At 38.1% G+C, this 13,270-nt stretch overlaps 1 protein-coding gene across 4 annotated transcripts in view; it reads left to right on the top strand.

Moving 5' to 3' along the window:
* The window catches only part of LOC126235990 (uncharacterized), a 62,517-nt gene extending 50,915 nt beyond the window's left edge, over nucleotides 1-11,602 (top strand). For 3 of the 4 annotated variants that reach the window (XR_007544857.1, XR_007544860.1, XM_049944990.1), the window contains one exon: nucleotides 11,441-11,602. Coding sequence is in view for 1 of the 4 variants with exons in the window: in XM_049944999.1 (XP_049800956.1) it covers nucleotides 1,726-1,833 (108 nt within the window). In the remaining 3 variants the exon portion in view is untranslated. Of the gene's footprint in view, nucleotides 1-1,725; nucleotides 1,861-11,440 lie in introns of those variants that run through there. The other variant, XM_049944999.1, reaches the window with a different exon arrangement.
* Nucleotides 11,603-13,270: the final 1,668 nt, after the last annotated feature.

Raw genomic sequence — 13,270 nt, 5'->3', positions numbered from 1 at the left:
ACCTCCCATCATGCCATGAGATGAGAGATGTCCTGCGCATTATTCTTCCTACACCTTCCACAATGGTATTCCACCATCCACTGAACCTACACGATATATTCATCCATCCCTACACAACCCCTTCTCCCACCCCCTTACCTGTCCCATACATTCTCCCACCACCACTGACTCCAGTCTAGTCACAAATATCACCTATCCCAACAAAGGCAGAGGTACCTGTGAAACCAATCACGTGATCTACAAGCCAAGCTGCAACCACTGTGCTGCATTCTGTGTGGGCATAACAACCAACAAGCTGTCTTTCCCCATGAACTGCCATCGACAAACTGTGGCCAAGAAACAACTGGACCACCCTGTTGCTGAGCACACTGCAAATACAACATTCTTCATTTCGATGACTGCTTCACAGCTTTTGCCATAAGTATTCTTCCCACCAACACCAGCTCTTCAGGAGTGCACAAGTGGGAACTCTTCCCAAAACCATCCTGTCCTCAACCTTTGTTAGTCATTATCCTCCACCATCTAGCCCCTTGCCTGCTCCCATTCCAGCACTACACAGCTCTCAATTCCACCAATGCACCGAGTCCTTTTACTTCTTTCCTTTTCTGCTACCCCTCCCCCCCCCTCACCAACTCCCCCCCCCCTTTTGTCTAACCTCCTGACTGGACCTAGCTGCCCCACCCTTTCTCCACCTTGTCCCTGTACACTCCCCAGCAGCACTTCACCGTCCCCCACCCCTACCCTGCTATCCCTCCCCCTCCCCACCCCAGACTCCTCCATACCCCTACTCAGTTGCCTATTCCATCTTGCACTGTTGCTACTGCTCATACTGTGGCTGCAGCTGCCAAAGACTGTGGTCATGTGTTTTGAGTTGCATTTGCATGTGTGTGTGTGTGTGTGTGTGTGTGTGTGTGTGTGTGTGTGTGTGTGTGAGAGAGAGAGAGAGAGAGAGAGTAAGTGAGTGTGTTAGATTAGATTAGATTAGTACTTGTTCCACAGATCATGAATACGACACTTCGTAATGATGTGGAATGTGTCAGGTTAATAAAAGGTGTCTATACAAGATATTACATTACACAAAATTATTACATGACACTCAATATTTTTAATTTTGTGTGTGTGTGTGTGTGTGTGTGTGTGTGTGTGTGTGTGTGTGTGTGTGTGTGTGTGTGTGTGTCATCTAGTTTTGAAGAAGACCTTGTTGGGCGAAAGCTTATTTTGTGACACTCTTTTGTTGTGCCTATCTGGAACTCACCATCTCCATTATATTGTGAGTAGCAACTATCCTTTTCATAATACTGTTGATCCAAATAAAGATTTTAAGAGCAAAGCATAAGGGTTTTGGGTACAGATCTTGTGGCATGACTTCAAAAACTATTGGATCTCTTTGTGTTCTGCGTAGCATGAACGGGTCATTTTGTAAATTGCAGACTAATTCTGGAAGATCACTTGTAACACTTTCAGGACTAATTTTCATTGAATTATTAAAGCTGTCAGCCTTCATTGGTGAAGCACCAGGAGACTAGCAAGTCACAAATTTAGCTTTTATGTTTTTGTCCACAGTTTAATCCTTAAATCCTTTGTATGTTTTGTGTGTTTGCAAAGTTTAATTCTTAAATTCATTGAGTATTTTTCGTGAGATATAACATCACGTTTTAGTAATAGTTAAGTGTACATTCATGCAATCTGTAGTGCATTAGTCATTTGTTTGTTTGTTTTTGATAGGCAGTAATGGTCGACCACAGCTCAGTCAGCTGCCATCCTCCGTTGGTGAAGCGTCAGGAGACTAGCGAATCACATATTTATCTTTTTCTCTTTGTTTTCATAGTTTGAATCTCAAGTTAATAGTAGTAGGATGGATAGGGTGTGTGCTGTGTGTGGATGCAGAAGGGGCTGTCAATAGTTGGTGAACAGGCAACAAATCTATCCATAGAAACTTGTTTCAATAGTATATGATAATTCATTTTCTGTTTAACAAACTATCAGATTCCATTCATTTTTAACTACATTTCTTTGAAAGTTGCTTAGCTTATGGTCATGAAGAGAGTGTTCAGGATCAATAGTTGTTTGGGAGCATTTACTTGAATTTCTTTCCTCTTATTATGTTTTTATTATATTTTGGAAATCCATTTCTTTCATTTTTCAACTTTCAAGAATGTTAATTACCGTATAATATTCCAAATATCTTTTCATCAGAAACTGGCAGGTAGTTATGCATTTAACATTATTCAATCATCAAAGCTTCATTACAAAATTATGTTTAAGACTGTAATTTTTTTGTCTCTATAAATATTGTTTATGTTGTAAATATCGTTTTCTTGATAAATATTAACTTAGATTTACTGTAAAAGAACACATCATCGACTCTTTGCATCTACAATTTGTGAAATCTTTGTTTAAATGTGGTGAAAGGATTCCTTGCAGAGTACTGGTTGAGAATAGTCATGAGAAGGAAGGACTTTGACATGTTTTTATGTAAGACGAAGTGAAATTTTATCTTGTGAACTGACTGTGGTCAAAACCATAATAACATAAATTTCAGTTTTGTGGTTCATTAGATATGAGAAGAAATACAAGACTGTCAATCTCGAAACCAGTGTTTATTCTGAAAGTAACCTTCTACATCCAGTCTTTTACGTTATTGATGAGAAATGAATTTTTGATTACATTGAACCTGAGAATATTCTATTATAATTTATTTTGAACAAAATAATTTCTTTTTGGAAACATGACAACCCTGGGCTTCTTCAGAAATCATAAGCCAGAGTGTATTAAACAAAGAGCTGAGCTATAAATTTCAACAAAGCTTCGAGACGAGTATATTCACTGTTTTCTAAGCTATGCGACAACCAACTTTGGGGCAGATTCTACAGCACAATCATATACTGAATAACATTTACATATCTGGTTGTTCACACAGAAATTTCATCATTTTATTATCTTCTTATTGTTTGAGCTGTGGGTCAGGACTGTTGGAAGATTCTTATGGGCATGGTCACCCCTTGCAGGCTGCTGCATTAGGATGTGGTGCCACTAGAGAAGCTGGCATTTCGCTTGCTCATGGAACACCCCAGGAGTCACTTGTTTTGCCCACAGCCTCTGCTGTCAAGGAACCTTCCATCACACCGAGTGTGGGGGATCTGTGTTCACTGCAGAGTGAGTGGTAGGTTGTTACACAGTTATTTCACTCAAGGCAGAGAGTCAATGTGAAGGCTGGTCATCTGGCTTCACCCATTCATTCTGTGAGTAGAAAGGTGGCCACTCCTTCAGTAGGGTCCGAGCAGACTCACAGGGGAAATGGCTTTCTGATTAACATAGCTGTGATTTTAGGTGCGTTATGGAGCCCTTTAGATAAATAGCAAGCAGGTCTGAAAGAATTCCAACGTGCACTCCACGTGTCTTCTCGGAGGCCTCATATGAAGAGTGGATGAGGCGCTGCCTGCAGCTATTGAGGTGGTGAAATTTGCCGTAGTCTGCAAGTTGTTGCTCATGTTGACACCAGTGAGGCCTGTTGCTTTGGTTCTGAGGACCCATGAGCAGCTGGTAGAAGTGGTGAAGACAGCAGCCGTCAATAAAGAGGTGCAAGCAGTGCTCACAATTTGCGGCATCATACCCAGAGTAGATTAGGGTCTTTTGGTTTGCAGCTGAGTGGAAGGTCCCAATCGAAGGCTCCATTGATTCAGTAACAGTCATGGCTGCAGACATCTGGACCTGCATTATGGGTGGTAGAGTTGTAGGACTGCCCTTGATAGATCAGGGGTGCACTGCACAAAGGAAGCAGCTACTCAGGTAGTAGAGTACTTGTGGAGTGCACGTTGATTTTTTAGGCTAGGCAGTAGTTTGAGGTCCACTGATGAACACTCACCAGTCAATATGCAGAGAGTGAAATTGGATCACATACTAGGTAGAGACACTTTGAATGTCAAAATTTTAACAGTAAATTGTTGATGCATTCATGACAAAGTTCCTGAACTTATTGCCCTCCAGAAAATATGTTGCACCAAATTTTCTCGGAACTGAGAGTTGGCGGAAAATGGAAGTAGATAGCTCCAATATATTTAGTGAGGACAACCAGGACAAACCAGGAATTCTGGGAGAAAACTGGAAAAACCATGATTTTTTTTAGAATTCTAGGAATTTTTCATTGTTTTAGTTTTCAGTTAAATTTTTGTAATTTTGATTTGTAAGAATTGATACTCTAACAAAGAATTATACATTAGCCCACTACTGCATAATAATATTGCAGCAATAAAATATAAATGAGAGAAAAACACCAAAATAAAACTTTAGTTGCAAAGAAAATGCACCATTTATGCCGACAAAATGTAGTGCACACACAATCATCTGCCAACAGCAAAATTTATCGAAGGCTGTAGGACAAAGAGTATGCAATACTTCATAACAATAAACTGATTTCAATGAGCAGGTACAATTGTTTAAATTAGGTTCATTTCAGCAGTTGCCAGTGGGCCCACGCCCATGTGCAGAGCTGAAGTCATGTATGAGCAGCACCTTCTCCTCCTACTTGCTGCTGTTAGTGTGGCTGTTAACTGTTGGTTGTTGGTTGGTTGTTTTTGGGGAAGGAGACCAGACAGCGAGGTCATCGGTCTCATCGGATTAGGGAAGGACGGGGAAGGAAGTCGGCCATGCCCTTTGAAAGGAACCATCCCGGCATTTGCCTGGAGCGATTTTAGGGAAATCACGGAAAACCTAAATCAGGATGGCCGGACGCAGGATTGAACCGTCGTCCTTCCGAATGCGAATCCAGTGTCTAACCACTGCGCCACCTCGCTCGGTACTGTTAACTGTATAAGCAGTAGCAGCAAGCAGCCAGATGCTACCTAGAAAAATTTTTCTGGTACGCCCAAGCTGCCAAATTCACTCATGCACAGAGCAGTCTGAGTTCTAGTGTGGGGGTGATCTCCATGTGACCTGTGTTCACAGTTCATAATTTTACTGCTTTCTCTTCGTTCATAGCTCTCACATCAAGTAGTAACAAAATGGATTTCTGTTGCTGTGAGCTATCATGTGAATTAAAATACATTCACATAATTAGGGAAGACGAAAATATGTTATTAGTTTCAGTTTTCTGATTTTATTTCCATGTCAGTTGAGCGTTAATTGCCTTGCAGAACAGTGAAGTTATTTTTCTCAATTTATTAAAGAAATTTGGCTTTTATTAATCTTTTGGGCGCAGAGGCAATCAATTTATTTGAAATGAAGTGTTTCATTCCACATTATTGGCTAGTTTCAACTGTTTGTTGAATTTCAAGTGCACATGTTCATCTTCTGGCATGTATGGCATTATGCCACAATAAAGGACCAAACATGAGATATTACAGTACTGGCACTCTCTAAGAAAACTGGCATCCCAAAAACCACACTGGAAAGCTTAATACCAGGCAGTGCCCTATTTCATTGTGAATCTGGACTTAAGCTGAATTGTGCATTTTAATATGGTTTGCGAAATTCTGATGCCGTTGGAGTATTCTCTGATGTCCTCTTCCTTTCATGACATAATGTGAGATATCTTCATGCTGTATATGTACAAACATACGTAAATGTTCACTTGAAGCTGGCTAAGCAGGCACATCTGGTCAGCAGTATTGAATAAAATTATTTGTTTCAAATATATTGAAAGTCTTAGCAGAATTTTACATATCTGACTTCCATGAAACACAATCCTTTTTCCATCACAAGACATGTTTCGTCACTTGTCAGATACCTCCAATAGGCTTGATGTTATTTCTTAATTTATGTTGTTTGCATCTTAAATTTACAGAACACCATTCTTCACTAAATTATAGACTGGCAGCACATCATGTTTCATCATTGTTACTCCCCACAAGGCTTTATATTTTCTCCTGGAGTAGAATATAAACAACCAATTACACCGTTTCTTGCCTTCAGAAATAACCTTGTTAATTTGTTATACAGTTTGAAAAAGTCATGGAAAACAAGGACTTCTTTCATATTTTGCATTCCTGATCTGGATAGGATATGAAAAAACAACTGTCCTACATACAATAAGTCCTTATGCCCCCTCTGAAAAACATGCCACAGTGCGGCACTTGGTCATGTGATGCCCCACTATACAAGAAATTCCAAACAGAAATTCGGCTAAAGGCATATGAGCAAAGCAAACACCAAGCGCTGGCTCTCTGTGTCATCATAGATGTGCATGTGCAGTAACACCTGTTTTCTGGTGCTCTCTGGTGACTGCTCAAATGAATCTATTTGTAACAGATCACAGGGAAATATTGCGATTGGTTGTTAGAAGTATTACTTTCAAAGTATATTTTCCTTTACGCGTGGTGACTTATAGTATGTGTGAGAATGTGCGACAATTTTCTTAAATCACATAGTGTTTGACTCGCATTCATAACTTAACTCTTTGGGGACTATCCAATTAGAAAAATTTCAGATCCAGGAGACCAGATGTCTATGTCATTATTTAAAATTTTACTGGCAGATTTTTGGTTGATGTGTATTAAAGGATAACATATGCGGAAGAGACTAATATTATGTATGTGAAAGCTTAGATTTCTTGTACCTATACTATATGCAAATCAATTTAAACAATTGCCTTTTCCTATTTGTGTGTTCACGCTATTTAACAGTGATGCTGCTATTGGCTGACTACATCAAGTGTCCAATGCTTGGAATATCTGCTGTTATTGGCTGGCGAGATCACATGATATGAGCTATGATTGGCTGACAAAAGCACATCACAATCTCTATTTCAGTGCTTCAGTAACTAACTTGCTGTGTTAATGGTAGAATTTATATTTATACTTCCATAATATGAAAATATGTGGTGTTCATGTCACTGCACATCAAAGATCTTTCCAAAACAAGTTGTTCATCTCCTAAAGTGCCAGGAAGTTCTATGCTGGTGTATAAAACCTTTATCGTTCAAAAGAGTGATAAGTTTTACAGTTCCAAGGGAAGGTATACTGTCACTTAACACGGAAAAGGTGTATTTTCATCTTGGAAAATGTGTATTTTCACCCGGGAAAACGTGTATTTTTAACTGGGAAATCTGGGAGAAATTCAGGAATTTCTTTTATTGTCTGCATGTACACACTGGTATATCAAAAATGCAGATTAGATGCCATAAGAGGGGCTGCTGACAAAAATATTGCATCCATTTCAGTCAAAATTTAGTCCTATGACTTTAAAGTTATCTGGGCATGCTAAGCAGGTCTAGGTGAACTCAAGTTAGTTATTGGATGTTTTTACCAGCCACCTGATTGCGCTGTAACAGTTGTAGAATCATTTAATGGAAGTCTACTCTCAGTAGTATGGAAATACCCAGATCAATTAGTATTAGTTTGAGGTGACTTTAACCTACCAAATACAGGCTGGGACTTCTAGGGATTCACTGCAGGTCGTATAAAAAACAGTCTTATGAAGTACTTTTATACATGTTTTCCAAAAACTACCAACTAGTTAGATAACCCACACTAAATGACGCAATGGAAATATTTTAGACTTTGTAGCTGGAAATACGCCTGATCTTGTCGACAGTGTCAGTATAGAGACAGGGATTAGTGAGCATGATGTCATTGTAATGTCGGTGGTTACTAGAATTAATAAATCTGTCAAGAAGGCTAGGAGAGTATTTTTGCTAGAAAAAGCAGATATGCAGTTGTTAGCGCCCAACGTAGGCAATGAATGGGAACCATTTAGCTTCAATATGATGGATATAGAGGAATTATGAGCAAAGTTTAAACTGATTGTAAATTGTCCTCTGGAGATGTATATGGCAAAATTTGGAAAATGCTGAGGAAACAGAGATCATTGAACTTATGCTTCAAAAAAGAATGTACAAATTGTGACAAGCAAACATTAGTAGAAATTTGTGTGTCTGTAAGTAGATCAATGCATGAAACATACAGCAACTCCCACCTTAGTAAAAGATCTTGTTGAGAACCTGAGAAAACTCTGATCATACATAAAATTGCTAAGCAGGTCAAAGACTCCTATTCAATCATTCGCTGAGCAGTCTGAGGTGACAGTAGAAAGAGAGGAAAAAGAAAGGTAAGCTTTTAAATTTTGTGTTTAAGAAATCTTTCACGCAGGAGGATCATACAAACATACCATTGTTTGATTCTCATACAGGCTCCTTCATGGATAACATAGAAATGCGCATCCGTGGCATAGAGAAGCAATTGGAGTTGAAAATGAGTAAGTCCCCAGGTCCAGGTGGAATCCCAATTTGGTTTCACAGAGAGTACTCTGTAGCATTTCCCCCTTTACATAGCTGGCATTTATCATGCATCTCTCGCCCATTGCAAAGTTGCAAGTGACTAGAAAAAGTGCAGGTGACTACAGTGTATAAGAAAGGTTACCGTAAAGAACAGACCTAGATAATTACAGACCAGTATCCTTAACATTGGTTTGCTGCAGGATTCTTGAACATATCCTGAGTTTGAATATAATAAATTTCCTTGGCACCAAAAAGCTTCTATCCGCAAGTCAGCATGAATTTAAAAACCATCACTCGTCCAACACTCAGCTTGCCCTTTTCTCACATTATATTCTACAAACCATGGATGAAGGGTGACAAGCAGATTCCATATTCCTAGAATTTTGGAAAGGTGTTGGAAATGGTGCCCCACTGCAGACTGTTGACAAAGGTCTGAGCATATAGTTTAGGTTCCCATATATGTGAGTGGCTTGGAGACTTTTTGAATAATAGAACCCAGTATGGTGTCTTCGATACAATTGTTCATCAGAGGCAAGGGTATCATTAATTATTAATTATTTTTACCTGTTTGTACTGCTATTTTATTTTTAGTTTTATCTCCCTGTTTTGATGTGCTGTGTCCAATCTTGCAATTTGAACAATACCCATTCTCTCACAATTCGGCTCTGAATTGAACTTTTGGGAACGGGCGCTGATAACCTCGCTGTTGTGCACCCTAAAACACTAATAATCATCATCATCATTATCATCAAGAGTGCTCCAGGGAAGTGTGATAAAACCACTCTTTTTCTCTATAAACATAAATGATTTCACTGCTGGGTGCACAGCAATTTACAGTTGTTTCCTGATAATATTTTGGTGTATGTGAAAGTATCATTCTTGAGTCTGTAGTAGTATACGAGATGACTTATATAGGATTTCTAGTTGGTGCGATGAGTGGCAGCTTGTTCTATATGTAGAAAAATGTACGTTAATGTGAATGAGTAGAAAAAACAGTCCTGTAATGTTCAAATGCATCATTAGTAGGGTGCTCCATGACATGGTCACATCATTTACATATCTAGGCATAATGTTAGAAAGTGACATGAAATGGAATGAGCACATTATATTGGTAGTAGGGAAGACAAATACCCAATTCCATTCTGTTAGGAGAATTTTGGGAAGGTGTAGCTCATTCATAAAGTAGATGGTGTCTAAAACACTTGTGCGACTGATTCTTGTGTACAGTTTGGGTGTTCAGGATCCATACCAGGTCAGATTAAAGGAAGATATCTAAGCAATTCAGCAATTCAGAGGCAGGCTGCTAGATTTGTTACTAATAGCTTCAGTCAGCATACAGGTAATACAGAGATGCTTCATGGTCTCAAATGGGAATCCCTGGAGGGAAGACACTGCTCCTTTTGTGATGCATAGTTGTGGAAATTTAGAGAACCACCATATGAGGTCAAGTGCAGAATGATATTGCTACTGCCAATGTACATTTTGAAATTGGGCTCATATGGAGGCTTTTAGACAGTAATTTTACCTCCTCTATTTCCAAGTGAAAGAGGAAAGGTAATGAGTGGTAGTGGTACATGGTACCATCTTCCATGCACTTTACTGTGGCTTGCAGTGTATGCATGTAGCTGTAGATGAAAGAAAATGATGTCTGGCTCTAGGGATTTAAAATATTTAAAACTACTCTGCAACTCATTGGAGACTTCATCAATTTCACTTCACAGCAACTTGGGGAAACAAAAATTTTCAGCAACTTGGAGAAATGACACCAATTTTGCTCATTTAGTTGCAATTTAAATAATATATTTTTTACACCAGAATCCATTAATATCCGTGACCATATCAGAAATAATGTGTTTATTCTCTTGCAAGCACAGATTCAAATTATTTAAATAATTAGTAAAATCTGTTCGAAATTCTAATTCTGATCAAAAAAGTGAATCTTTCAGCTCATTTTCAAATTCCATAGTGCTCCATTTACTTCTTCATTCAAAAAACTTGGAAAGCCCTTTTTCGAGTGGGAAAAAAGTAAAAGTTAAGCATTTTCTTACACACAACAATGAATTTTATAAGGAGTATGTCTCCACAGTTTTTTTAAATGTCTTCCAAAAATTCTTTAAATTTTTAATGAGGCAGTGCTCAATTACTTCCTTGTACTATATTCGCAATTTTTGTTATATGTTTTATTGCGGACAGCTTTCTGACACTTTTCCTACATATTGCTTCCTGGTATATATTGCAGTGCACATTTAAACTATTTATTTAGTTGACCAATGAAGTCATTTTTGCGACCGACCATAGCATCAGTGCAAATTGCAGAGCACTTTTTAAAACCACCAATTTTGTCAAAACACTTATTAACTGTGTTAAAAATATCCAGAACTGCTGTTCCGAGTAACAGAACTAAAGTTAGTAACTCTTAATGTATAGAAAAGCATCCATTATTTGGAGAATAAAGATTAGTAGTTAACTAAGATCTGTTTGATGAGTACTCTCATCCACACACAAAGAAAAATATCAACAGTTTGCAACTAAATTCTGTAACTTTTTTTTAATGCTGTGTCACATATACAAGAACTGGACCTTTTACAGTGCTACGTGATGAAGCAACTGTTTTTAAGAGTTCAGTGGCATCGTCATAACCAAAAAGTTTTGTGAATTCTATTGCACGTTCTTTCATGAGTACACCTCCACTGAAGCATTTTTAAACTTTTACCATCTTACTACATTGCATTACTACATATTATTAAATATTATGGTTTTTCATCAGAGATGTGTATGAAGAAGTACTTAATTTCTCACTATTCATCGAAGACACAGTTTTAAGCACTCACTCAGTAAAAACATAGTCTTCCGTATTCTTTCTTTTTACATTCTTGAGAACTGTCAATCAAAAAATATACACAGTGATAACCACAATCAAAACCAGAATAATAATTGCAGTAATAACCTAAATGGCAACATGAATGATAGTGCAATATTAAGGAGAGTAAATCTGACCAAAAGATGGAGAGCAAGCAGTTGCTTCGTCACGTAAGTCCAAGAGAGGCTATCCCATTTGACTGCTGATAGACAAATGAACCATAGGGTGCAGCAAGACAGTCATGCCACTGTATGAGTAGAGTTGAAGGGGAGCGATCTCTGTAGGGAAAGCTCTGGTTGATTAGAAGCTTATGTATGGAGAAACTGATTTAATTGATGTATGTGTAGCTTTAATCTCTCTCTTTGCAGGGAAAGAAGATCTGAAAGAGCACATTTCCAAGTGATGGTGCAAGAGAAAGAAGAGTCCCAAAAGAAACAGAGGATGTTCTTCAAGACTGTAGTTAAGAAACTGTGCTTATGAGAAATATATGTAGATTGAAGTACTTTTGTTTATAGCATTATTAAAATTGGTTTCTGTCTTTTTTATAGCGTTATTAAAATTGGTTTCTGTCCTGTCACTTTGCAACAAAACTTGGTTGTTTATATTTGCCCTGAAAGCATGCAACATAGTGCTCTGAAGTTCATAAAGCCATGTGAATAAGTTGTTGCCTGTCAACAGAAAAATCAAAATCCAGTTGGCTCTTGGATAGCTGCAGTTTTAAGAGTGGACTTACACCCCATTCTTGATATTTTCGTGGCTGTACTCATCGTGTAAACAACATACTTTCAAAAATATTGGTTATGTAATTGAAAATTTGAGGATGGAGAGCAATATGTATAAAAGGATAGGGCATTGCCCACCAAGTACAGAAGGCATTGATGAGTGGATACATGTGCTTGAAAATGCTGAAAATCACAGCTCTTGGATAGAGTCCTTCACTACCCCTCTCACACTGATCAATAGTTGAAGAAAGGAAAGTTGGTCAGTACTCCTAGTACCACCAATAGAATTTCATTTGATTTTTTGTTGGTCCTGTAGATAACATGTAGTTTGTGTGTGTGTGTGTGTGTGTGTGTGTGTGTGTGTGTGTGTGTGTGTGTGTGTGTGAATCTTACCTATTCTCTATGAACAGCTGGTTGCATATACTATTAAAACATGCAGTTTATTAGCGTAAGTTTAAGTGAATGCTTAAAAATGGAGAATAAATGAAAGTACATGTCCCTTTTCATACATTTTTTGGTTTAGGAATCACAATGTGTATACCATGAAATATTGTGTATCATAATCAACTAGGTTTCGTCATCCAACATGCTATTGCCCCGTAACAAACCCAAAACTGCTGCCAAGCTCAAAGCAAACTCAGGCGATTTGCGCTCCTACGCAACTCCCTGGCAGACTGCGCAGCCCATTGTACATTGAGAAGCGATGAGTCAAATCCTGTACATAGTCCCAGGTGGCACACTTGTGAGTGACATCACAAGGTGTTACTGTTGGTGTGAAAATTCCCTACTCTCTTAAGTAGCACCATTCCAGCTTGCTCTCCTCCCACAACATTTATTTGTTATCTAAGCCACTAGAGTATGCAATTCTGCCACCCACAATATTACCAAAATTGATATTTCAACAGCAGTTATAATAATTTTCTTTCAGTCACAAATTTGTTTTCAGGATAGAAATTTGGAGGAAATATTTTCTCATTGTATATTTTTGTCAATTATAAGTAGAGCTTAGATTTAATGCTGCCATTGTGATATTTGGGAAGTGGCTAGAATACTGCAATTGTTGCTGTTAGTGCAACTGTAATGTTTTTGTTTAGATGATTGAACGTTATGGTTCTTGATACCACAGTTTTATGCATTGCTGTATCTGATACACTCCGGATAGACTTGCCATTTAGTTTGTAAGTTGTGAAGAGTGAGTGAATATGAATAACATAAATAATTTACAAGGTACAGACCTTACCCACTTTCCTGATGAGGATAAGCTTGCTGTAAAAAGATTAGGATGACCATTACTAGGTTTAAACATTGTACAATATATAAATACTAGAAGTCAACAGTTTAAGAGGGCATTTAAAATCGATGTTTACAAAATTTACTGATTGGTTATGTGTCTGCAAAGTTAAAAATACATTATTCTGCTTCCCATGGCTGTTGCTTGATGGGGAACCTTTGTGAGTATAAAAGTGAAGAAGCTTG

Source organism: Schistocerca nitens, chromosome 1, assembly GCF_023898315.1.
Source record: "Schistocerca nitens isolate TAMUIC-IGC-003100 chromosome 1, iqSchNite1.1, whole genome shotgun sequence".
In the NCBI taxonomy this organism is placed as follows: domain Eukaryota; kingdom Metazoa; phylum Arthropoda; class Insecta; order Orthoptera; family Acrididae; genus Schistocerca; species Schistocerca nitens.
Note: the sequence above shows the minus strand (reverse complement) of the source record. Positions and strands in the feature narration are given on the sequence as shown.